This window comes from Bipolaris oryzae (genome assembly GCF_000523455.1).
Source record: "Bipolaris oryzae ATCC 44560 unplaced genomic scaffold scaffold_51, whole genome shotgun sequence".
Lineage (NCBI taxonomy): Eukaryota > Fungi > Ascomycota > Dothideomycetes > Pleosporales > Pleosporaceae > Bipolaris > Bipolaris oryzae.
The window spans coordinates 103,785-129,396 of record NW_006911327.1 but is presented as its reverse complement, the minus strand read 5'-3'; the positions used below and the strand labels follow the sequence as shown (position 1 = coordinate 129,396).

At 50.6% G+C, this 25,612-nt stretch overlaps 9 protein-coding genes across 9 annotated transcripts; 3 read left to right on the top strand and 6 right to left on the bottom strand.

The window, feature by feature from the left end:
- Window positions 1-1,656: 1,656 nt before the first annotated feature.
- Window positions 1,657-5,722, bottom strand: COCMIDRAFT_93383 (uncharacterized protein; the record flags this gene model as incomplete). Its single annotated transcript, XM_007689060.1, has 2 exons — window positions 1,657-2,448; window positions 2,498-5,722. 2 exons carry the CDS (start codon window positions 5,720-5,722, stop codon window positions 1,657-1,659), a joined length of 4,017 nt encoding a protein of 1,338 aa, XP_007687250.1.
- A 635-nt stretch (window positions 5,723-6,357) lies between these two features.
- COCMIDRAFT_25698 (uncharacterized protein) lies at window positions 6,358-7,321 on the top strand (the record flags this gene model as incomplete). The annotated part of the gene is made up of 3 exons (XM_007689020.1): window positions 6,358-6,530; window positions 6,732-7,038; window positions 7,088-7,321. The coding sequence occupies 3 exons, from the start codon at window positions 6,358-6,360 to the stop codon at window positions 7,319-7,321; spliced, it is 714 nt and encodes a 237-aa protein (XP_007687210.1).
- A 962-nt stretch (window positions 7,322-8,283) lies between these two features.
- On the top strand, window positions 8,284-9,753 carry COCMIDRAFT_36105 (uncharacterized protein; the record flags this gene model as incomplete). The annotated part of the gene is made up of 1 exon (XM_007689028.1): window positions 8,284-9,753. One exon carries the CDS (start codon window positions 8,284-8,286, stop codon window positions 9,751-9,753), a length of 1,470 nt encoding a protein of 489 aa, XP_007687218.1.
- A 390-nt stretch (window positions 9,754-10,143) lies between these two features.
- On the bottom strand, window positions 10,144-11,908 carry COCMIDRAFT_36104 (uncharacterized protein; the record flags this gene model as incomplete). Its single annotated transcript, XM_007689027.1, has 3 exons — window positions 10,144-10,297; window positions 10,356-10,522; window positions 10,574-11,908. The coding sequence occupies 3 exons, from the start codon at window positions 11,906-11,908 to the stop codon at window positions 10,144-10,146; spliced, it is 1,656 nt and encodes a 551-aa protein (XP_007687217.1).
- A 3,713-nt stretch (window positions 11,909-15,621) lies between these two features.
- Window positions 15,622-16,874, bottom strand: COCMIDRAFT_93307 (uncharacterized protein; the record flags this gene model as incomplete). The annotated part of the gene is made up of 2 exons (XM_007689059.1): window positions 15,622-16,481; window positions 16,538-16,874. The coding sequence occupies 2 exons, from the start codon at window positions 16,872-16,874 to the stop codon at window positions 15,622-15,624; spliced, it is 1,197 nt and encodes a 398-aa protein (XP_007687249.1).
- A 793-nt stretch (window positions 16,875-17,667) lies between these two features.
- COCMIDRAFT_36102 (uncharacterized protein) lies at window positions 17,668-18,139 on the bottom strand (the record flags this gene model as incomplete). The annotated part of the gene is made up of 3 exons (XM_007689026.1): window positions 17,668-17,705; window positions 17,760-17,883; window positions 17,942-18,139. 3 exons carry the CDS (start codon window positions 18,137-18,139, stop codon window positions 17,668-17,670), a joined length of 360 nt encoding a protein of 119 aa, XP_007687216.1.
- Window positions 18,140-20,211: 2,072 nt separating this feature from the next.
- Window positions 20,212-21,783, top strand: COCMIDRAFT_93391 (uncharacterized protein; the record flags this gene model as incomplete). The annotated part of the gene is made up of 2 exons (XM_007689058.1): window positions 20,212-20,921; window positions 20,973-21,783. The coding sequence occupies 2 exons, from the start codon at window positions 20,212-20,214 to the stop codon at window positions 21,781-21,783; spliced, it is 1,521 nt and encodes a 506-aa protein (XP_007687248.1).
- Window positions 21,784-22,236: 453 nt separating this feature from the next.
- COCMIDRAFT_4649 (uncharacterized protein) lies at window positions 22,237-23,941 on the bottom strand (the record flags this gene model as incomplete). Its single annotated transcript, XM_007689012.1, has 5 exons — window positions 22,237-23,025; window positions 23,075-23,216; window positions 23,264-23,703; window positions 23,765-23,830; window positions 23,888-23,941. 5 exons carry the CDS (start codon window positions 23,939-23,941, stop codon window positions 22,237-22,239), a joined length of 1,491 nt encoding a protein of 496 aa, XP_007687202.1.
- A 246-nt stretch (window positions 23,942-24,187) lies between these two features.
- COCMIDRAFT_4648 (uncharacterized protein) lies at window positions 24,188-25,488 on the bottom strand (the record flags this gene model as incomplete). The annotated part of the gene is made up of 6 exons (XM_007689011.1): window positions 24,188-24,407; window positions 24,452-24,606; window positions 24,652-24,828; window positions 24,884-24,994; window positions 25,052-25,237; window positions 25,342-25,488. The coding sequence occupies 6 exons, from the start codon at window positions 25,486-25,488 to the stop codon at window positions 24,188-24,190; spliced, it is 996 nt and encodes a 331-aa protein (XP_007687201.1).
- Window positions 25,489-25,612: the final 124 nt, after the last annotated feature.

The window sequence follows — 25,612 nt, the reverse complement described above, 5'->3', positions numbered from 1 at the left end:
CCAGCGATTCTTTCCAGGGTCTCAGATACTCCCTCTACAGTATTGAGCACTTCTTCCATACTCCCAGCTACTTCTGCAGTAGTCCCAAGTATGGCCTCAGTAGGCCCAGCTACCGCATCGATAGTCTCAAATGCTCCTTCAGTAGTTCCAAACACTTCCTCCGCGGTTTCGGGCAACTCCTCAGTGGCTCAAGCTACCTCTTCAGTGGTGCCAGCCACCCCCTCGGTTCTACCAGCTGCTCCCTCAGTGGCCCCAAGTTCTGTAGTAGTCCCAGAACCCTCCTCCGTAGCCTTGAGTCTTTCCTCCCAGCTTCCGTCTAGTTCTTCAGTGACCCCAAGCACTACTTCAGTGCTCCCAGCCATTCCCAGCAATACTTTAAGCACTCCTACGGCGGCCCTAGCTATCTCTTCCACCGCACCTTTAGTAGTTCCAGCTACCCCCTCATCCCCACTGAATACTTCTTCCGCAGCCTTGGTCACTCCTTCAAAGCCTTCCGCTAGTTCCTCCGCAGCCCAGAGCATTCCCCCAGTGCTCTCAGCCACTCCTTCATCAACCCCCTCAACTTCCCTTCTATCCTCAGCAACCCCTACCACCCCTTCCCCACCCCCGCCTCCATCCGCCTCATCCATCGACCCCTCGAACCTAATTAACCCCGTGGGCATCTACCGCATCCTCCCAACAAGCATGCCTCCAATCGAGCCACGCCGCAGCGCCATCCCAGACTCTCCCTCCACCCTCTCCGTGCACTTCACCGCCTCCTCACCCCACTCTCCTTCTCCTTCATCCCTCCATCCCACATCCCCAGTACGCGCTCGTCTCCTCGCCCGCAATTTCGAACCCAAAATCATGGACCAAGACCCCGCGAGGCCCCACTTCAGGGGTTACAGCAAGAAATGCTGGCTCACGCAAGCTACATGCTGGTGGTCAATGCGCCCAGATACTGTCATTGCGGACCCTCATATTCCAGAGGAAAAATTCGATCCCAATGTTGATGAGTTAAATGTGGAGAAGCACGGGTAGAATTTGGCGTCGTGGTTTGGAGAAAGAGATATGGAGAGGGGAAGTGATGTCGTGTTGGTTGGTGTAGATGGTCGCGGGCCTGGCTATGGTGGTTGTTATAGGCCCCGTACTCATGTTTCTTATGTTAGATTGTTTAATGAGATGTCTTTTGTATTAGTGGGTTCAGAACACGAGATGAGAGAGAGCAAAAGGCGCGAATTGACGAAGTTACCGAGTGTATTGCACTACAGGCGCTTACGGTAATTCATCTCTGTGCCGACAATCTGAATAGTTAGATGCGTTGTTCACCAGGACTAATTTTTCCACAATGACTACAACAAGTATCACTTCATACATAACTATAACGGTATAGCGTTTATAATCCTGAGTCTTTGTATTGTTTTATTATTGTTTGATACTATGCCGATTGGTGATGAAAAGTGTACATGCCGAGGTCAATTACAGCAACGCAACGCACCTCATCTTCTCTGAAAATTTCTCGTTCTGGTGAGTCGGCCTGATACATGGTCTCGTCAATGTCCAACTCCAGTAGCGATCTAAAAATGTCTGGACTGGGATGCAGTCTTACGTTGGCGAGTACGTAGCAGTCCTCTATCAATGCAAGCCTAGGCTACATGTAACAGAACAGCAGCCTGATCAGCGGTCGCGCTCCTTAAGCTCTTCCGCCACAGCTTTAAGCCCGTTCTGATGTTCCTTTGAGACATGTTCCCAGTACTGTGCCCAGACACGTGATTGTGGGTCGTCCTGCGCTGTGCCAGCTTCGGTACCCATTCGCTTGTTGATTTGGAGTGAAATCTTGAGCACGCCCTTGGCACCTTCGTTGATCTTTTCAATTTCTTGCTTGACAGCATTCTCCTTTGGCTTAACGGCGAGTACAGTCCGGAAGTTTTCGGCAAGCGATTCAAGGCGCGAATGCACTTGGTCAGGAGCAATCACCATAAGCTTTGTAAGCATGAGATTGCAGAGGATACGGATGTCATGCTCGTCAGTGACACCGGCGACTATACGATCAAAGAAGTCAGAGATCTCAATAGGCGACAATCGTGCAAAAGCCTTCTCGAGAAGGGCGTATAATGTCTCATATGCACTCTTGCGGATTTCAAGACCGTCATCAACCTTGTGCTTAAATGGACCCATTTGAACCTCACGGATGAGCTCAGGTTTTACAACCGTCTCCTTCATTGCTAGAGGCAGCAGCTGGTCGAGGGCAGGCAAGATGATATCCGGCTTGTTGTGCATCGCAGAGTTGAAGGTCATGAGGGCTAACCGACGGTTTTCCAGATCCGGCTCATTGAGCATTTGAACAAGCATAGGTACGACAATCGGCTTGAGGTACTCGTCATAGGCTTCATCGGTATCGGTGAAAGTGTAGCGCAATGCAGAGATGACCATGGCACGCAAACTTTCCTTGCGGTCGTTCAAGAATGCCTAGAACATTGGTCAGTTTTGGAACATATCAGGTATGGAATTCTCTTACCTGGAGTTGAGGGAGGTACGTCTTTGGATCAATGATGGTCAATCTGCCGATACACTCTGCACCAATCGCCTTGTTGTCTTCAAGCTGAGACGCAGCAACGAGGTTTTGCCACAATGTGGAGGTATATGGAATGATCTCCGATTCCGTGTCATCATGCTGAAGAACCTCCTTGATCGAGTGCAAAAACAAGTATTGGGGGGCTGAGGGCTGACCCATGTTTGACAGTATAACAGGGAGATACTTGCTGACGCTTCCAGCACCTGCTCTTCCAAGTGCGACGGCGGCTGCAAGCGGCACATTCTCTGACTTTGCGGAGAAGTATTTGATGAACAGTTTGGGATCAATGGTCGACTGTGATCCCAGTCGCAGCGCGGATTCTCCGAGTACGACAAGGGCAAGACACTGACGCTTGTCGTCCTGCGCAGTCTCAAGCTCAGTAACAAATTGTTCGAGCTTCACACCGACACTGTCGCCTCCATAAACAAGTAGATTGCCAATAACTTTGCCGACGACCTCTGCATGTCCGGACACACCAACTTGTTGCAACAAAGCTTGCATCAAATCTTTTCCTATGCGCTGCTCACCTATGGCACGCACAAGTTTGAGTAATGCATCGAGTGGCATTCCACTGATGGAGCCTTGAGCAACCTGACATAGCGCGGCAGTGAGACTTGGTGTCATGATAGCTTGCGCATCGTCCTTAACGAAGGTAGCGAGTATGACAAGAGCAGGACCTAGGAGGTGAAGGTCGTTTGCGTTGAGTAATGGCAACAGCATATCGACTACCTGTATCCTAGTCTGATTGTCAAGTTGACTCCGCGATTGTGGGTTCAGTGCGAGGGTGCGAAGTGCGCTCAAGCTCGCACCACGTAAAGCACGGCTAGCTTTTCGCAATTGTGCACCAAGTTCCATTGCGACGCTCTGCACCCACTTGGCAGACAACTCATCTTTCGCCTTGGTATGGGCAGCGATTGAGTCAATTGCGCGAACCGAAGCAAGGCGAGTAAGTTCATTCTTTAGGCGCTCAGCCAAAAGCTCAAGTCCAGCTGTTCGCTTATCCGAGGCAAGCAAACCCTCAGTTCCGGAGCTTCGACCCAGAAGCAGCCCAAGGACATGGATGGCACTCCGACGCACCTCAACATCTGCATCGTTTGCCGATATCCTACTGACCAGTGCTTCATACAGGGATTCCAGATATTGACGGTTTTCCGTGCCTGACTCAACGGATCGAGGTGGTGTAAGCGCCTTGATGACCTGTTCGGTTGCTGCAAGAGCCTCAATAGATAACTTGCTATACTTCTCCTTGACGCCACGAAGAAGGGCATCAACAATGGATTCCAAATATGGCTGGATAGACTTGGATGGGTGGGTATCTGCTATGGCCCCTATCAGCTGCAAAGCTTGAGTTCGTAAACTGTTGGCTGTTGCGGAAGCACTGCTTGATGATCCTCCAGTAGTCTTTGCAGCTTCTACAACAGGACTGATGAGCTGGCTAAGATAGCCGTCAAGACCTCCGCGCTGAGTGATGACGATGTCTTTGATCAATGAAATGGATGCTTGCTTAGTAGTCGGTGGACACGACGTCTGCTTGAGTAGTTGCGCAACACCCTTGACGATGTCTGGGCTGAGTTTTGCTAAGCTAGCCCGAGGACCCGCTGGAGGAGTTCCGGCCGGCGCAGGTGAAGAATAACCCATAGACAAGGACGAGCTCTCCTGAAGATCGAACATGCTTGCATCACTACCACCACGACGACGCTTCTTGCTTGGTGGTAACATCATACCGCCATGAGTCGGCTCATCAGCAAACTTGACCGGCGAGGGACCGTCGCCTGACTTCCTCACCAAGTTGGATAGTGTTGCGAGAACCTCCAAGCGGACATTTTCTTCACGTTCCTTAAACCGTGCGATGAGTGATGGTGCGACACGACTGTAGAGAGTCCCATCCTCAAGAAGATCACCGTTGCTCCGTGTCGAAATGAGGGTGTACAGAACCTTGGCTGCACACCTACGGACCTTCCAACTGGCATCATCATCGTCGTCGTAGCCAATCTCCTCTTCAAAGTCCTCGCCCTCCAATGCGTCTTCTTCGTCACTTGGCATATCATCGTCATCTTCGTCATCTTGCGCCAGATTCGGATCGTACTTTAGGTATCGTGTCGCGGCTTCAATCGTCTCTTCGGTGTATGCACGCATGTCGTTCGAGCAGGAGCCAAGGAAGCCGTCCAGCGCAATGAGGGCAGCCTCGAGAACCTCGTCGACCTCCGGGTCGCGCTCTCCCTCATCATCAGATACGTCCATCTCTTCCGCTTGTTCCTCGGTGCTCAACGCGCTTAGGACGAAAGGCGCGAGAGTCTTGAGATATGGACCAAATTTCCGTGGAATAGAACGCGCCATAGATCCCAGTATAGTAATATACAGCTTTCGTTTGCTGCGAGTAAGGTGTGGGTCACGTAGAAGCTCAATCATCTTGGATAGGAAACCACTCAGCAATGAATCGGAAAAGTAGCCAGCCAGTGTGGAGATGGCAGTGACCGACTTCTTCTTCATCATGGAGCTTGCCCTGTCATTCTCAAGAATAGCGAATGTGATCTGCTGCAGCGCCTGGATCTCAACATCCTGCAGCATGGAGCCAAAGCACCGGGCGACCTCGGTCAGCACATCGATGGCATTGCTGTCTGTTCCCTTGTCCAAATCCTCTTGCAACATACCCTTTGGTGGTTGCGTAAGGCCCTGTTGTGCCGGGGGTATAACATTGTATCCAATCAGACGGGGAATGAGTACCCTGCTAATGGCACTGTATGCGTTCACGACGGCTTTGCTGCGCGCAGCACCGTGGACGGGACGCGGGAGGGAGACGACGACTTCGCGGAGAGCAAGAGCTGGTATTGACTGGTCAACGGTATTGCCTGTGGGAAGCGTCGAGAGCTTGTCAATCATAACTGGCAACGTCTTGTCGCTGATCTTGTTCACAAACGGGCCAAGACACTTGACAGCCTGGTTCTGAACCTCGCCATTGGTATCGACAAGCGTCGTGAGCAGGCCTTCGACAGTTTTTGCTGCAACAACGTCATCGTGAAGGAGGAGGCCAGGGTGAGCGACAACGAGAATGTCGTGCAGGTCACTCAGGGCCATGAAGCGGAAGTCGGGGTCATCATCAACGAATCGCGGCAACAATTGGGCAACATTGTGTGCGGTCGGGTTGGGCGGGACCGACGAGGGCGCCATGGTGTGTGGTGTTGTGAGGTCTACTGCTGTCACTGGCAGGCGGGGCAGCTATAGTGGGGTTGGGGTTGGGGTTATAAGCCGATGCGGGCAGACAGAAGGAGAACAAGAACGAAGGAAAGAAATTAAGAGCGAGGAGCTGGGAGCTGGGTGGTGGAATTGTTAGGTGGTGAAGGCACCACTGGCCACTACGGAGCAAAAGAAGCTTCTATCGAAGTGAATGGACTGTCGTTGCCTGCGCGTTGCTTTGGAGAGCTCGAACCATGCGCACGGCCGTCGTGTCCGTGTCCATAGTAGTCAAGACACAGCGGAACGAGTACGTATCAGACGAATGCATCCCTCGCACCTGTGAACTTGACAGTGTCTACAAGAAACAATTTACGCAACTCAGCTCGAGTCCCGTGTGCCTGTACAAGACGAAGTCACCTGTCGCGATGGCGCAATGTCCGGCCTGGTATGCTCTGCCGTATCGCCGCAGTGCACGTGACCAACTAGAGCGGGTAGGGCTAGACGCACTTGAGTGACGTACCCATTAATTCTCGCCTTCATGACCTGATCTTTACTCTACGCGCACCATAACTACCATTCTCCTATCAATTGCCCGTCGCAAGCTTTAATTAGCCTGCCTAAGCTTCATCATGTCCTTCTTAAGATCTTCCGCATCCCGCGCTTCCTCTTTTGCACGAATTGCGCGCCCAACCAGGTATATCCGCGCCGCCGAGCTCCAGCCATGGCAACGAGCTGTGCAGCGCAGGACCTACGCCAGCGAACACGGCTCCCATAGCGAGGCTAAGAGCAGTGACGTCCCATGGTATGTTGAAAACCTCTTGCTATTATTATCCAGACGAACGTATATCAGTTGTAGACACAGTCTCGATGGAACAAAGCTCAACTGCGATGGGTTTCTTTTTGTTGTTGTGTCCGAAGAGCCGGCACAGTTCTTGGCAAGGACATACATATACCTCTTGAGCACATCCATCCTCGACGAAGACATGCTAACATAACCCCCAAGGATAGGTGCAGCTGTCATCGGTACTGCTGTCGGTCTCTACGTTGTCGTCAACCAAGATACAGACCACGGCGCCGAACACCACCCTCTTGGTGAACCCCACGGCGAAGGAGATGCCCCCAAGCTTGGTACCGATTCGATTGTAAAGAAGGTGGACGATAAGCCCAAGGAGGAGGCCAAGGAAGAGCCCAAGGAGGAATCCAAGGACAAGTCCGAGGAAAAGCCAAAGAGCGAGCACAAGGACCCCTCCAAGCCCACCAAGGAGAACAGTGAGGAAAAGGATAAGCAGTCTCCCGATGAGTCTGACAAGGTTGGTAGATCCAAGACCGAAAAGAGATTGTCTGTGCTAACGTGTGTAGCCCGAGCCCCGCAAAGAGGAGACCAAGAGCACCAACGAGACCTCTGGCAAGCAAAAAGGCTTGTCCAACGACAACACCGAACACACTTCGCCGATTTCCGAGCACTCTGAGAAGAGCAAGAAGGGTGAGGGCGTTGCTGAAACGGCTAAGCTGCAAGGAACCGTCTCGACGGATCGTCCTGGCGCAGAAAACAAGGAGGAGCGTGGCAACACCAAGGTCGATAAGAACGCATAAGCATGATACATCTTCATATCCTCTCCATCCGGATTGCCTGAGAAGCTTTGAGGCGGCCATGCACGTCGTCTCCCTTGTATAATGTGTGTTATTAAATCAACCAATTACATGACTACTTACTCTTGTCTTTCCAAACATGTTGCGACCGAGGAGCCGATGAAGAGGAAGCTTGCTCGGCATGTTTCCGCGAAATGACTCGTGTCAGTGCAGACATGCAGTGAAGGTATACGTACCTCGGTGAAGCGGGTCGTTGTGAGCGGCAGTTCTAGGCCTCAAATAACCGTGTTGAAAGGATCAAGACTGACTCAAACACATAGTTACTGCCGCCACTGAGGCTGTGCGTGAGTTTGTTTGGCCTGGGATGATGCCAACAATGCTCGCCAGTTGCGTCAAGGTGCCTGGGTCAGAGCCACCCCACAGCGGTCCGCAAAGGCGCGAGGTGGACGAGGCGAATTGCTCATTGGCCGGGCGTCGTGGAGCCGAGACACCCGCAAGCGCCGACCATCTTGCTCCACAACCTTGTCACACGCCAGCTCCCTCTCCAATTGGCCACGCCTGCGCCTCAACTGCACGTCTAAAAAGAGGTCCATCTTACGGCGGGAGCTCTGCGAATCTGCTTTCGCAATGCCACTCGCCTACGACATGAGGCACAGCCAAGAACCAACCAGAGCGCGAAGCGGCTCCATTTCAGGGCGGCCTTTTTTGCTCGGGCTGGTACTTGTGCAGCTATGGACTCGATGTACAGACCTCTGGCCTCAATATCAGGCCTCCTTGCCCCCAGCTTGATCGTGTTCCATATCCCACGCTCCAAGAGTTTACAACCAGCTATCCCATAAGTCCTGTCTACTTACTGCACCTGAAATCAATGGCATCTTAGGATACGACGTCGATATACCTCGCTACCCGTTCACCGACCACTCCACTACGTTTAGAAGAGGCTCTTTGGAGCTTGTCTGCACAGCATGGATCCCAGGAATTACGGGCGGAGTCAGGAAGCTCAGCCTCAGATGACTTCACGACAGCACACCCGCTTCTCATGGCAGCAGCCCTTGGACGACGAGGTTCCACCCTATCAAGAGAGACAGCGACAAGCTCCACAACACCAGCCTCAGCAGCTTGCGACACAGCAGTACCAAACACAACAGCAGTATCAGCAGTATCAGCAACCGCAACAACAACAACAACAGCAGCAGCAATATCAGCATCAGCATCATCAACAGCAACAGCAACAGCAACAACACCAGCAAGAGCCCCAGCAACGTGTCGAAACAGATGCGTCACGTCATTTCTCTTACGCCCAGACACCGGCAGAGATGCGCGCATTCGTGTACACATCCTCTCCAAGTGACCCTCCGATGCCACATTCTATGCCCATATCTCTTCCGACGTCACCGGTGGGGTACACACCAATCGACCCGCGCCCTCAGTCGATGTTCGATGCGCAAATTCCGGTTGTTCCGCCCCAATCTCGTGCGGCTGACATGCAGCACTCTCACGTGCAGCAAGTACAGCCTCCTGTGTCGCCAGTCTCGCCTCAACATTCTTCATATCCACAAACTCAACAATACTCTCCTGTATCGCCAATACCACATCCGCAACCTGCTCATCAAGGCCCGCAGGCAAATACACAGCAGAGCAGACATGCACGGCAAATGAGCAACCTATCGCCAATCAACACAAACGTACGGGTGCACACTATGCCTACCATTCCACCTACCCCACCATCAGGAACCCATCAGACGTCACCGCTACCACAAAAAGCACCCATAACCCCCATTTCAGCCAACTCCATGCACAAGGAGCAACCACGACAAGTTGCTACTTCTCCCACGAATCAAGCATCATACGCACACGAACCGTATTCGCCTCATGGCTTCGTAACAGGCCAAACCAACAATATGCATGCTGTCTTCTCTCCGGATGCTGCCCACGGTCCCAACGGCCTGGACTTTGCTGCACACCAGCCTGGCCAGATTTCGCATCCAAACATGGAGTCTGAAAGCTCCCACGAATGGTCAAGCGGCCTTTGCGCATGTAGTCCTGAACCGACGACATGCTTTACCGGTCTTTTCTGTCCCTGCATCATCTACGGAAGAACTTCGTATCGTCTCTCTCAAAAGTCTGCAAAGAATGATCCAACAGACATGTTGGGTCATAGCACCACTAACGGACACTGCGTCGTTATGGGTCTCTCATGCGGTTTATGGTGGCTTTTTCCCATGCTACAACGGACTCGCATCCGAAGAGCATACAAAATTAAGGGAAGTCTTGGCAGCGATCTGCTCAGAGGATGCTGCTGTTGCTGCTGCGTTGTTGTACAAAATGAGAGGGAAGTAAAGGGTAGGGAAGAAGCGAGTAGGCGATGGGCCGGGCCAGCAAGCACTGATGTTTATACAAGGAGTGGCGACATGGTGTACAAACCACAACAATAAGTTTTTTTTTCCTATCAGAGACATTGACAGAACCTTTTCTATGTCGTTTTTCAAGCGCATTCGCTCTCTTTACGATACCCACGGTCATTTCTAGTTGTAACATAGTCTTTTGTATCCTGGAATCATTTAACATCATTTCTACACACCCATTGCTATCGTGACAAGAACTTGTCCTATTTTGTTACATACTCTTTCGGCGGCTATCATGAGCAATTCAATCCAAGATGTTACTGGTGTTGCAGTAACTGCGATCTTCAGATGTTGCTTCGGTCCAGTGTCCACGCCCCTGTAATCATCAATATCGCGAATGTAAGACTGACAGCCAACTATAAATTTGTTTAATTTAACATGTAGCACTACTTTCGTGTTTACTGATACTTGGTGTCGCAACTATCTAACAGCAAATTTACTCTTCCCACGAATGATTGGACCATAGCGGTACAGGACATATGGAACAGGAGTAACAACTATGGCAATACACCCAAGAATGGTCAGCGTCCAGCTCGTCCCAATGTCCCTGTACATTGTTGTACCGCCAATCGTCCTACTTTCAGTCAGTCTCATGAAGAGTCTCTAGGGAACATCCAGAACTGAGAACTTACATAACGCTGGCTATGACATAACGCACTGTACTTTGGAAGCTCAGTGCAGATGCAGCATACATCTGATAGCTGTCGATGATATACAGGTAAGTGCTCATGAATATGCATACCGTACCGAAACCAATAACGACCGAGGCGGCAAGTGGCGACCAAACTGATATACTTTCCTGTTCTACGTCAATAAACCGATAAAGAAGCATATGCGGCTCTGTACTTACATGGCTTGTCCAGCCCATCCAGAAGAGCCCAATCGGTAAGCATGGCGCCCCAAACATCGCAAACATCAGTCGCGACTCCTGGGGAATCGATTTCCCCGACCCGTCATCACTTTTCTCGCGGCACAGACGCTCTGTTTTTGTCCAAATAAAGGGAATGAGAGCTGCTGATAGCATGATCCCAACTAGCAAACCAAGGAAGCACAAGTTCTTGAGCCCCTGACTCATTCCGTAAATCTTCTGAAATATGTATGGGTAACCCACGAGGAACGTGAACAACACCACATACACAAGCGTATTGTAGAACGTCAGCAAAACCACAATCGGCTCCAGCGCCAACCGAAACGGCCTCGTAAAGTTCTTCTTGAGCTTACTCCCCAGCCCCTCATCTTCATGCTCCTTCGCCGTCTTAAACCGCCCCTCCCCCGTCATCTTCCTCAACTGCATCGCCTTCAACTTCAGCAACTGCGGTGGGTACGTCTCCTCCATCGCCACCGCAACAACCACTATACAAACCCCATTCAGCACCACAATAATCCACTCTGCCAACCGCCAACTCACAACCTCGTTCTCTCCAATAAAACTCGCAATCAACGGCCCCAGTACGGGACCCCCAAAACAAATCGCCCCGAATAAAGGAAACGTCCACGTCATCTCCCGCGTAGACCAAAGGTCGCTCATACTCCCCCCCGCCACCGTCATCGGCGCAGACGCAAAGCATCCGGCCAAAAACCTGAATATCGCCAACGCGGCAAGATTCGGCGCGAGCGCCGCGCCAATGAGCCAGGCCTCGCACGTCACCAGCGAATACAAATACACCTGGTACCTCCCGAGTATCTCAGACGCCGGCGCCGCAACCAGCGAGCCGAGTCCAAACCCCAGCAGATAGATACCCGTGCTGCAAAACGCATGCAGGGATTCCGAGGCGCCGAAAAAAGCGGCGCTTTGCGGGGCGACGGGTGCTTCGATGGAGCTCGCGGTTGTTACGATTGCGGCGACGAGGTCGAGCAGCAAGAGGATTTTTAGGCGTTTGGATAGGGGCCAGTTGCGTGGGTTTGTGGGGTCGCTGGGGGAGTCCCAGGTTACGAGGTAGAAGGTTGAGCCGGTTTGGGTGGGTTGGAGGGAGATGCCGGGGAGGGAGGTGTAGGGGGTGGTGCTGGTGTCGGAGGGGTCGTGGGATTCTTCGTCTTGGGGGAAGGCTTTTGGGTCGCGTTCGAAAGGGGGTTCGTAGGGGCTTAGGTGGGATCGGATGGGAGGAGGGGTCGAGGTTAGGTTGAGGGTTCGGAGTTGTTCTTTTGTTTTTGCGCGGATGGCGTGGAGTTGGAGGAGGGCAGCCATTGCTGCGAGGTACGGTATGGCTTCAAAGTTTGGGGTGGAGGTGTGGGTTGTTTGCGAGATCTAGAGGTACTTGACTAGGAGAGTTTATAAGTTTAGGTATTTGTCTCTCTTTCTTTTCTTTCGATTATAGAGGAGACACGACACCCTCCTCTATGTGTGAAGTGATGGTGGATACGCTGGATCATCATCGAGATCTGTAAATGATCGAGATAGCGTCAGAATGTAAACCATGAAAGAGCATCGTATGGCTAGGTGTTTCCATCTACCAAATATCATCCAACCTCTACAGGCGATTGTACTGTAGATTATCTCGAATAGTTCGGTGGATCATCATGCGCTGGCTGGTGACTGTTGTGATCCCATGATCTCTGAACACAAGTCACTTAAAAGCACAGAAGAAAAATGAAGTGAGATGGGTGCCATCGATCACATGCTCGGGAATTTTGGCAAATGGTCACTATCCACGTCAGCATCATTGTGGGAGATCTCTGGGAACATCATCATTGATACTGTCTTTTTCGAAGGAGATTTCTACAATTGCAGATGGCTGGGTGAGCACTCTTAATGAAAAGGTCGATAATATTTTGAGCCTCTGACGAGGTCGGTTCGAAGCATCTAGCGGAGCTGTGCACACCGGATATATGTGGTAGCTGGTAGATGAGAAAGATGTTTATTGCAGTTCGTGATTATCGTATCGCTCTCAATGCAAGCGGAATTGAAGTAGAGTGACTCATCAGATCACCATGAATACACTAAGCCATTAGAGCAGTACAAGTATTGGGGGAAAATTACTGTCAGTGCACATTCGACTGTGCACCAGGATTAGAAAATTTGGTAGACTAATGGATGAAGTAAACATGAGCCGCGCCGAGTTGGGCCAGTAGTAGTAGCCAAACAGCATTTTGCGGTAGTTTCTGGAATAGTAGTGGCTGCGTGGTAAACCTCGTTTGGGATAAGTGGAGGAAGATCAGATTATTCCGAGCTCCGTGTGCTGTGTCTGAGAAGTTCCTATGAGCATTGACGGTTTGCCAATCTAGTCCGATGTTTTCTAGGCTGATTTTGCACATATGGGATTTTCAATTCAGAAGCTTCATCGGTATAATGCTAAGACATGATACATGGCTTTTGCTGTCTGTCTCGATACACAGTGGTATTTGCTGTGCAGTATTGCCATGTCATAGGCTTCACACTAGCCTGTTATGCTCACCGATAATCAGTATCGACTTTGATTCTTTCTTTCTTTCAATACACTGCATACTTTACGCAGTCAATCGGCGCATACAGACAACATAACGCTGATGGAATTACCAGCATAGTGATCACATGCGATCATTAACACTCAGCGTGGTACTGTTTATGCTTACTATCAGCTGTCAGCCATGATACGATTGAAGTAGTTGCGCTGGTTTGTTTCGATTTTACTTTCCCTAACTGGCACAGAGGCTTGTCAGCAAGGGGGCTGAGGTACTGATTTACTTTTCGGAAGCTGTACCTGATACAGGCAAGATTCATGGGATTTCATTTTTCCCAGCAAGAGCCCCGATCAGGTTACACAAGATGATAAAAAAAGGTCAGAGTATGGCCAAAGCGCTTTCACGGCCGTTAGAGCCGTATGGCCGCTTAACTAGGGGGCAAAAAGTCTGTTGCCCTCTGTTTGGAAATTGATCCGAGGATCTTCAGGCTCGCAAAGCATAACTTAATGTTGAGAAAAAGGGATTGGTTGTATCATTTTTGGTCAGTCAAAACAAGTAACTGGTTTTCCCAAGATCCTTTGTGGCTCGGCACTGTGACATACAGCCTGCAAAAGTGTAACCTAGTGATATTTCAAAGTATTGAACTAGTTCAAGCCGGATATCATGTTATGTGAATTAATGTACATAGATACCATCAGAAGCTTTGGTATATGATCTCATTCACGACAAGGGCATTTCCCAGTGACTGTCTATATTACAGCTTCGAAAATGAATCTCCTACTTGTTGCCGATTATCCGCGGTTTTTGTGATGTATGGTCTTTGCGCTATGGTATTTGACAGATAAGTTACAATGCGTAGCCTAGTTGCAGTTTTGTCGGCGCAAGGACTGTTGATCATAGGGGATCGATCGTAGTACAAGGACGCCTACAAAAAACAAACGATACATCACGGACCATGTCTGCTACTCCACATTAATGGGGAACACGTACTCAGATATAATTTCATCAAAGTGACTATGCATCCATAGAAACCCGATGGATAAATCAGTCATTCCCGATACGCATGAGGTACAACGGGTCAATGTTATCTAGAGGGCAACCGTAGTCAACGTGACCATGCATGCGTGAATCACAGCACGAGACCACAAAAAAGGAACAAATTGATGGCTTGGAAAAAGGACGGACACCGATTCGGGACGTCCCGTCATCGGTCAAGCAACCTATGAAGTAGGTTTACCCGAAACATCACGCCGCCGCCCAATGTACCCGCTTTGTCCGCGGAAGGCGGCGAGCTGGCACATGTCGATTCAGATGTAACAAGCCAGTACCAGGTTTTTGGTCACGCTATCCAACCCTACTCCGAGCACCAAGTCAGATGCCCCTGCGACGGGTCATGCTGCACACCCATACCCAAACCTGGCGACACCCCTTCACCACACTGATTCAGAACAATAGCACACCACCACCACCACCACCACCACCACCGGTATCTACCGGGAATAAGGACAGTACTACCCATCCACTACGTTCTTTCCCCTGTCTCTGCTCCTACCCAATCTAGATGGTAACTTCTTTGGTTTTCCTAAGTGAGCTGGCGGCGCATCCATCAGGGCTGATTCAGACGACCACAAGTGACTCGAACCTGCAAGCAGCCGCCGTTCTGCAGACAAGGGATATCAGAGATTCCCACCTTCTGTGCCCTCCCATACCCATCACCTACACAGTCCATGTATATTCAGCAAAAGGGTGAATTCTTGCTCATCTCCGTTCATTCTTCTTGAGCCCAGCAATTATTCTTAATGCCTGTGCTTTACGAATAGATTTCATAATCTCACACATTTGCACATGCATTCCCGTACATTTCAAAATCCCACCTCAATCTCCTTCCATATTCCTTGTCCACATAAATCCCTCCCCCTCTCTCTCTCCTCTCTCACTTCATCTTACCCCTTACCCATACCTCCCAGCCTTATACCCCTCATCCACCTCAACCCCAGCATCGCGACAATCATCACACATGTCTGGATACTTGATCTTTCTCCTTACTTTCTTGAACACGGAACACAACTCGGGCCGTGCATCGGCGTCGACGCGGTGACAGCGGTAGGTGTGTCGCATGGGTCGGTGCTCGTGGTTGCAGTGGAGGTATTGGGTCCAGTGGCGTTCACACATTTTGGAGCCCGTTTGTTGTTTATTTGTTGATTTTTGATCAGGGTGAGCAAGTGATATCGGGGTGTGATTAGGTTAGTTGTTTCTACTGTTGAGATTGTGTTTCAAGGCTAGATACCAGAAGTTGTTGCACTCGCAATATTGTGTAATTTCTACTTTCTGTATTCCGAGGCTATCGAGTTCTCCAATATATATAAAAGATTTCTCAGTATGCAGTCATAATGTCTTCATAATCTAATATTCAAGTAAACCATTGTTTGGGAACTTCGTGCCCAGCATCAATCACTGATCGTACGCGCTGTCAGTATTCTGTGAATATTCCCTTCAATTCTTGATTCTCCAAGTCACAATCTATGAGCCGACAGACTTCGCCTTCAACTCTTCAAGCTGCTTCTTGGCTGCCCATTGCTTCTCTACACTGATCTTTTGCAAGATTTTATCCGCACCCTTTTCGATCAGAGCCTTGGCAACCTCTCTTCCCATTTCTTCTGCCTCTTCCGCATTGCGAACTTTTCGGGCAGCCTCGGCTGTGACGGATTCTTTGCCATCAACGCTGACCACCAAAGCCTTCAATACCAATTCTTGATCATCAAAACTTGGCTCTTCCTCTTCCATGGCATTTCCGTGTTTGTCGTAGTCTTTTGCTGGCTGTGTACCAACGGTCAGGCCTTTTCCGCCTCTCCATGATGTCTCAACACCAATAGGTACGCTGCAGCCTCCTTCTAGGGTCCTCAATAGTGTCCGCTCCGCTGAACACGCCCTCGTTGTTCGTTCGCATCGGATAGTGCTCAAAAGCTCCTTCATGGCCTTGTCGTTTTTTCTGATTTCAATGCCCAAAGCGCCCTGACCAACAGCATGCAGCATACCCCCATTGCTGCCACTCAGATATTGTGTGATGCGGTTATCAAGACCCATGCGTTTCAGACCAGCAGCAGCTAAGATGATAGCTGAGTACGGGGAATCTTCGGCATCGAGCTTACCTAACCTCGTACCGACGTTGCCTCTCAAGTCGGCAAACTTCAGGTGTGGGTATAGCATTCGTAGTGTCGCAGCTCGGCGCACAGACGACGTTCCAATGGTGGCACCTTGAGGCAATGTGGCCAGTGTGGTTTCTTTGGGTAGGCGGGGAGAGATAATCAGGGCATCGCGAGGATCTTCACGTTCGAGAATGGCGCCGAGTTCGAGGTGTTCTGGTAGCTGAGTAGGCATGTCTGTTCAGGGCCCGTCAGCTCAGCTCTAGATCAATCTTAGGTATCAGCTCATATACCCTTTAGACAGTGCACAATTATGTCCAGATCGCCCGACTCTAACATGCTCTCCAACTCTCCGGTCCATAAACTCTTTGCATTTTCACCTTGGCTCAGCTGTTGCAAAGGCGTGATCTTGTCCCTGTCACCTTGAACCACTACAGGACATATGTTGTATGTCCTCTGAGGGTTCGCTTCCTTGAGGCTCTTTTCAACCGCACGCGCCTGGATTTGGGCCAGAACCGAGTTGCGTGTGCCGATATTGATGGGAGGGAATTGCGTGCTTGCGGATGTGTTGAGCCCTTCTGGGTTCGGGTGAGAGGGTCCCTGGATATCGGCAGCAGTAGCAGACGCCATATTGAAGTATCTTGGTTTTGAGTAGTGTCACAGGTGTCGCGACGTGGCGATGATGATGATGATGGCGGTTAGAAAAACAGTTGAAGTTGTGGAGGGGTGGCGGGGCAACAAACGTCACCCTCGCCGCGGCTCTGCGCTAGCGTCAGGTACGCCCACACTCTTAGTCCCCGAATGCAAACTACATTCATGAAAACGGGGTTTTATTGAAACAATACAATTATATAATAGTATTACGGAATAACATAGTCTGTTCTTTTAGTATACCGATATGTACGTAGAACTCTCGAAGTTTTACATATCTATATGTTTCTTTACCACTTTGTGAATGCGGCCGTTTTAATCCGGGCATTCCGTCGGACTCAGACCCACGACCTATCAATACTAAACCCTCTTGGTTGTGATGCAGAATGCACATGGCTTGACAACCCCGGTCCGAGTAAACCTATCTCTGCCGCCCAGAAAGTCGTGCTCACCCTGTGGCGACAATTGCTGAGTGGTCATGAGGGAAATCGTATAGAGTTCGGAAGTCAAAACTGCTTCTTATAAATATATCTTGTTGTGTTTGAGAGAAGTAGAGCTAGCTATTCCAAAGAATTCTTTCTCGAAATGTGCAGTCCATGAACCTGCATAAACCAATTCTCATAGTCCCCATCATCAATAGCAGTGTAACTCTTTTTATCCGATATTCTTTATTCATTCAGGCTATATACAGATGACATATCGTGGTGGCATTATAAGCTCATTGCATTGACGCGTTCATTCGCATTTCTTGTATTAGACCGGTATCAAAGATCTACTTGTTGCCAGTGTTGTGGATGGCGTTGGGGAGGGCTTTCCGTTAAGTTAGCAAGCGTTTATTTAGACATATTAATCCTAAGTGCTCACCCTTCTCGACAGACTCGGGAACGATTTCCTGAATCTTCTTGGGAACGATGGAGTCTTCGCCGTCGTTGAGAGCGTGGGTCTTGCTTGTGGACTGGCTGTTTGGGTTGCTGCCAGTGGGGTGAACCTAGGATGACCATGTTAGAAAAGTCCAAGTGAACAGCAACGTAGATATCAAAACTTACGCTCTCGGGGAGGGACTCCTCAAGGCCCTTTGGGGCAGCCTCTTGGATCTTGCCGGGAACAGCGCTCTGTCCGGTGGCGTGGGAAGCGCCCTGGCCGTGCTGGTTGGTAGAAGACATTCTGGTGGAAGTTTGTTTGAAGATGGGTATCTGTCGGATCAAAGGTCGTGAGATGGTGCGGATTTGAGGAGTGAAGAGCATCTTGAATGGGTATTTATGGTAGTGAATGATCTCTAGGAAACCTTTAAGATTGAGATTTATGTACGTATAGATGGCTAGATGACGTTCCCGTGAGCGGCTTCTTGTCCGCCGTCTTGCCTACAACTGGAGTTCAACGCGTCATGAAAATGGCTTCCATCCGCATTCCTTTCGATCGCTAGTAGAGTACATCTAGGCAGAAGCAATAGTGTTGAATGCAACTTATGATTGGCAGCCCTACCCCGATCGGAGAATGTGGTGCATAGTCGTCTCGCTTATCTCGAGTTTAGTATTAATTGTGACGAAATGTAGTCATTCACTACGTTATACGGGGTTCCGCGGACTCCAGCTAGAGCTACACGAATCTGATGGCGAATATGACGTGCTGGCTTGAGGAACGCCTATACGTAATTTTGGGTGCGAGACACCGAAACTGAGATTAGAGAAGACTCGTATCTACGACAGGACCACTGCATATGGTTGGTGTTTTGGCACACATCGGCCCCGAGAGTCCCTCATGATGGGGTTCACTACTCCCGCTCGGATTCTTGCAACCTCCATGGGACCGCGTCAATACCGAAGTAGATGCAGCGAATGAGTATTCGGATTCAGCAACCCCGAAGTTATCCGATCAAACCAATTGGTGTATCAAAATACTGCCTTCTACGCGCGGTGGCCATTGTCCATCAAGACTACATATTCTCTCCCAGACTCTGGTTCGATGGGCGCTCGATGGCAATCCAATTGTACCGTTTACTTGAGTAGCTGATTGTCATGGGGCATGCGCCTGTCACTGTAATTGTGATGTTAGATGTATACGTCGTGCTAGGGGTGCTGACGCGGGTATTAGTGACGTAGTGGATGTACGGGGTCCGCGGAGCTTTCAAACACGACTTTGCTCATATCGACAGGTACTACAGTAAGCCGTTAGACGTGACCATGTCTCTTCACTATAGTCTTCTATCGTCTCTCAAGACAAGTCGATGAACATCTTGTTTGATATTTGCACCTCTTCTCCATTGTTTGATCTTGTAGCTATGGACCCGGGTCCCATTCGCGAAAGTCTGGTTCGAAGCAGAGACAATGGCTAAGAGGCGAAAAGGAATGCAAAGCGCCGGATTATTTTGTCGTTGTCCAGTTCGGGGCGGCCTTTGGAGTTGTTGGTTTGTGTGAAGGTCTGCAGTACCGCCAGCTTGACGCGTCGTTTCACGTTCATTCGCCTCACTCGACGCGTCCGATTGGTCGTGTCACGTACAAACGATAGAGGTCAACGACCACCGTCTTGGAAGGCTATCGACACGTACTTGTATACGGGCCTTGGACGCGTGACTCGAGTGCGTTGAATCGGGTTTCGCAGAGTATACGATTTCGCCACGGCACACCTCCATCACACACGGCAGCCACCATCAAGAGACATCATGACCCCCTTCTCGCCACCCCGATGACAGCCCTTCCTCAATGCACCGCCAAAGCGATGGAATCAATGAAAAGCTAAAAAGCCGACCAACAAAAATTGCCCCGCCGAGATTCCCGAAGGAAGCTCGTGACAGTCCCATACCGCGCTGTGCAATGCAGACGAGACTATCAGATGGACCCAAAGCTTGAGCTGGGCCATCGCAAGAAGGTAAGTATGAGGAGTAAAGGTAGGGCCACGCCCTCCATTTATACCCCAAGGGAAAAGGAATCTGTGCTCTGCTCACGTAATCTGATGCCTGGCACGCACGTGACCTGCTGCCTGGTCTTCAACTCCACCTTGGCCTGTGCGTCATCGCCTGCCAAGTCCTCTCCTCTCCACTGCCATCTTTTCGTGTTTTCCGAGCTCCACTGGAATTTTCTGCAGCCATCTTCTGCCGGTTAAAGAGTTTTGAAAAGATGGGGCGTATACAAAATTCTTTGTTAATTCATCTTGGCTTCACGTCATCGGCCCTGCACGTGCAGCTATTGCAGCACTCTTGTTTCCGCAGATCGGCAGATGTGATATGATGTTATGCATATCATGAGAAAAATACGATGCAGTATAAGATGCGGGGTTCAGTTGAATTCGAAGAGCCAAGTCGCAATTGAGATCCTTCAAAATGCTGTCTGCTGACGTTGTGACCCGGCTTTGGCTTCTTTACACCCTAACATACGCTACACTCAGTAGTGCTGCCACGCTACTTCAGGGCGGAACAGTAATCACTTGGGATGCACCCGCCAACTACCTCGATGTCATTCGTAACGGTTCTGTCCTTGTAGAAAATGACACGATTTCCGCCGTCTTTTCAGGATCATATAATGGTACCCTGCCATCCGACTTGGAAGTCGTTGATGCGACCAACGACATCATTTCAACAGGCTTTGTCGACACGCACCGCCATAGCTGGCAGACGGCTTTCAAGACCCTAGGCTCTAATACCACTCTTATGACATACTTCCAACGCTACGGCACCGACTCGCCTGCTGCTAGATTGTTCACGCCCGAGGATGTGTACATTGGTCAGCTAGTCGGATTGTACGAAGCCCTGAATGGAGGCGTCACGACCATCGTGGACTACCCACACTGCACATGGTCAGCAGAGCATGCCATGGCAGCACTGAATGCCACGTTCGAAAGCGGTGTCCGAGCTGAGTTCGCGTACTACTTCGAAAGCTATCCAAACTTTACAATTGAAGGGCAAACAAAGCTTTTCCGAGACTTGGCCAGGGATGCCCGATTCCATAAATCACCCACCAACTTGGCTATCTCGTATGACAACTTCAGTAGCAATAACAAGAGAGAAACTCGTCACGTCCTAGATCTCGCAATGTAAGTGACTTCCCCCAGGGACCGTTCAACGAGTACTGACCCAGGTATCAGCGAACACAACGTATCCGTCCTAACCACCCACGCCAACGGCGGCATCTACGGCGCCCCCAACTTCCCCTCGGTCCTCCAACCCTTCAACATCCTCAACACCTCCATCCCCATAATCTTCGCCCATGCCAGTTACCACACCCCCACTGACGCCCAGCTTCTGCGCCAATACAACCATTTCATCTCCACAACCCCGGAGTCAGAAATGCACTACGGCCACCTCCACCCAAACTCCCACCTCCTCATGGACCAAGCATCCCTCGGCATAGACACCCACTTCACCTTCTCCTCCGACATCCTCACCCAAGCCCGCCTCTGGCTCCAGGGCGTAAGAAAAACTCTCTACACAGAGGTCATAAACCGCCGCCACATCCCCGCCCGCAACCCAATGTCAGCAAACCAAGCCTTCCTCCTCGCAACCCGCAACGGCGGCCTCGCCCTCCGCCGCCCAGACATTGGCATCTTAGCTCCCGGAGCCAAAGCAGACATCCTCGTCTGGAACGGGCGCGCACCCAGCGTGCTGGGTTGGAGCGATCCCGTTGCGGCGATTATGCTGCATGCAAATGTTGGGGATATCAAGCATGTCATGGTGAATGGTGTGTTTCGAAAGCGAGACGGGGAGATCACAGCGAAGGAGTATGCGAGACTGCAGGATAGGTTTCTGGAGAGTGCGAGGAGGATTCAAGGGTTGTGGAGGGAGATGCCGATGCCTGTTAGTGAGGGGGAAGCAGCAAATGGTGTGGGGTTTGAAGAGCCGATGGAGGCGGATGTGCAAAGGGGGGAAGGGACGGGGTATGGGCCTTTGTTTGTTTAGGAGGCTAGCTTTTTGTGTGTGTGTGTGTGTGTGATTTGAGATACTACCGAATTTCGGTTGTGCGGCTTTGAGATGGTTTAGCCAAAGCTAGCACATGTAATACTTGACAACTATAGATATCTAAACACTGGTATTGTGAACCATATGCTAATCGGAGATACGTCGTCGTACCTGGGTATCCCATGAGGTATATGAATTGCTCCAAAACAGTCCCTTCGTATTCATAACTTAGACTTTGTCATTTTTCACTATTCTGCAAAACAGCTGTTCTCCAATAGTGCAAAAAAATCATGGGGCAAGCAAATTAAAGACGAGCATGACATTAAGAGTTACTTGCTGGAGATCTTGTATTAACCGGGGAAATGCTGGAATTAACACTGAATGGACCTGGTCATGCAATGCCGTCTATTCATCTTGCCAGACCTGATTATTCCTCATCTCCCTCAATACCCTCTATTTCTCCGAGCTCCACTCTTTAAACGCCTTCTGCTTCTGCCTACTATTCCAGTTCAGAGTCCTCGATATACTATCGATCCAATCCGTCCGCCTCTTATCCAACGGCAGCACGCTCGGGAACGGGAAACGGCTGGCACTAATTGTCACGTAATCGCCAGGCTTCAGTTCCACTCTTTCTCTTCCGTCAAAACTAGCCCACGAGCTTGTCCTTGCATCGTAGGGTACTCCACAGCGTAGTACAATGGTATCGGGTAGGATAATTGGCCGGAACGACAGCGTGTGCGCACATATGGCGGTTACGAGAACAACTGGGTTGTCTGGATGGCAGAGCGAGCCGCCGGCTGCAAGGTTGTATGCAGTAGATCCCGTAGGTGTGGATACACAGATACCATCGGCTTGGACCGTAGTAAAGTGCTCATCGTCGCCAAACAGCTCAATGGACGACATGGTTGGATTTGGCCCTCGATCGACAACCACTTCATTCAAAATGTTGTGAGTTCCATCCGAGTAATGCGTGTGATGATCTTCAGACTCTTCTCCGATAAGTTCCTCGACCAAATCGCGTCCCTTGGGATCGCGCTCTTGAGACCGCATAATGGTGGCTTCGAATCGAAGGCGTAGGCTAACTGTTATACCGTCTGCGAAAGCTCGAGAAAGAGATTGTGGATAGAGGTCAAAGTCAAATTTGGTGAGGAAACCAAGAGATCCAAGTGAAAAGGCAATGGTCGGAGGGACGATGCGTTGGAAGAGCCATGATGCGTACAAAACTGTACCATCACCACCAAGCTGCAGAACCGTTAGTCCTGTACGGCTCAAATCGATTTCGCTTTCATACCGCCAAGACGATATCAAAGGTCTGCGGCCTCTGTGCGCACATTTCATTTGTCCAGAACTTGAGACGCCCCTTGAACCCGTCCTTTTCGAGAACGTCTTTGGCATTGAAGATATGGTTGTCCTTCAATGTTTGCTCCACATAGCTGCATCCTGTCAGTGCTGCCCATTGTATCGCAAAGCCAAAACATACACCGTGTATGCCGAGTCCTTGGTCAGCAACCACTCGGTGACCTCACGCGAATGCTTGATGAGACCCTCGTCGTGGGCTTTGCCTAGTATGAAGATGTTTTTGACGTGCAGCTTCAGGCGGATCTGCGACAGCTTCTTGGAGAGTTCCCGGATGCCAAAAGCCATGTCCGACAGCTCCTTCTTGGTCAACAGCCGCGAGTGCTCCCGCTCATGAGTGTGCTCCTTGAGCGCATCCTTGTCGACACGCCGCTCCTGGGCCAGACCTTCATACGATTGCGAATGGTCCTTGACGGGCAGGCCCTCGTGCTTCTCAAGAAGCGAGTGAACAATGCACGCTGTGGTGCGGCGGTCGTTGTCCGGACGCGACGTCATCTTGCCTGAAGGGTGGGGTGCGAGGGAGGCTTTGCGGCGGTGGCCGTTATATCCGCCTTCGAAAACCACCTGCGGGTGTTTGTGAGCGAGAGTAAAAGAAAAAAAAGCGGGAAAACAACTCAATGCGCACCTCTAAGGCATCATCATGGCTATTTACGCTGGCGATACTCTTGGAATCTTGGTCCCCAAGCTCGCTCTCAATAAGGAAGTTAGTATAAGCGCATGGCTATGACGTCTGGTGAGCGTCAGGTACCTCGATTGCGCCCTGGACGCCCGGACTCAGTTGGTCGAAGTAGGTTGTTGCCATTGTGGAAGCGCGCAAAAGGGCAGCAGAACAGCCACAAGATTGCGAGGTACCGCCGGCGTTTTGTAGTCTGTTCCCTGGTACCCTGTGCGTAATTGACGTCGAGGCGGCTGCATGAATCAACGCGCCGCCACGGTCCCACTTTGCGAGGGGCAGGCCCTGCGACCCCACCGGCTACCAATCACACCCACCACGCCCCGATGAGATGAGCAACACACATCCTTACTCAGCTCTTGCCTAGTGGTACTGCTACAATGGTACCTCGACCGACTCGAGCACTTCCTCAATCACGTCCTCAGGGGTGACACCTTCCAACACTGCCTTCACCGCTTCCAAAGAGCTACCCCATTGCATGCTGCGTTCGTTCTCCGGCGCAGTGATGACGATGCGATGTGGATATATCTTCCGAGCGGCCAGTGCAACCATGGACGGAGACATGTAGTCCAGGCCGTGGAGTGGGGCAAGTGTACTAGCACAATCAGCTTCATTCGTCCCGAGCAGCGCTCAACTTACTGGGCCAATATGCTGAAGTGTCTTGTAGCTAGCGCCGACACTCCTCCTGCAACTGCACGATGTAGCCTCATGAAGACGACGATATTGTATAGATATGCCCGCACTTCTGAGCTAATCTTGACTCCTGCTGTAAGCTTTGCTAGGTTTGCGAGATCCTGAAATTGTTAGTTATCATCGGCTAGTCGATCCAAAGGACTTACTTCTGATGTGAACAATGCACTCTGTGGTTTGTGTTTCCCTGCCATAAACGGAATCGTACGCACCACCGAAGACATCGAAGAAGCATCATCAAAACCGCGTTCCTTCTCCTGCAATTCTTCAAGATTCGGCAGCCCATCTTCGACTTGATGTCTATGCGAAATGAAAAACTGATCATTCTGCATCCACATTAGCAAACCCCCCATTCCAAAAGAGACTCCAACCACAACCCACCAAATGCATAGTCAACCTCGGACTATCCGCTGCATTCAACGCAACAAACAAAAACGGCTTCGGCGCCGCATGCACCGCCGTCCTCGTGAAATTCCGTTTCCCGCGTATAAGCTACACCATCACGCATTAGCAAAACCACCCCCAGCCCACGCACCGAACTAACCTCACCTCCAAAGCCTGAACCTGCACCTGCTCACTCGCCCGATTCAAATCCCGTGCAACAACCACATTCGCAATTCTGCCCCCATCCCCCTCCTCCCCATCCACTAAAATCCCCCTCCCAAACTCATCCAGCGACATCCCTTCCTCACACTCCAGCACCGCACATGTCAACCCAAAGACTTTGGCTGCTACCTATTTCTTTCGTTAGCCCCCCCTCACAACCCCTCTCCTCAAACATACTTCCTTCTTCTCCACAGACTTTCCAACTGGCGTAGAGGAAGAGGGGGAAGACGTACAAGTTCAAGTTCCACCTGCACCCCCCGCAAACTCTCCATCTCACACTCGATAACGCAGTGTTGCTCTGCAACAAGACAAATCAGCACCGCGAGCTCCAAGTCGCTTAGCGATTGCACTTTCTCGGCCATGGGGTCCGCGTCGTCCATCTCTTCTTCTTCTCCTTCTTTCAAAAAAATCCCCCCACCGCGAGGTTTACGCCCGTTTTCTTCCAAGCTCTTTCTTTTTATTTTGTTTTTTCTTATTTTGCAAGGGAGAGATTATTGGGCGATG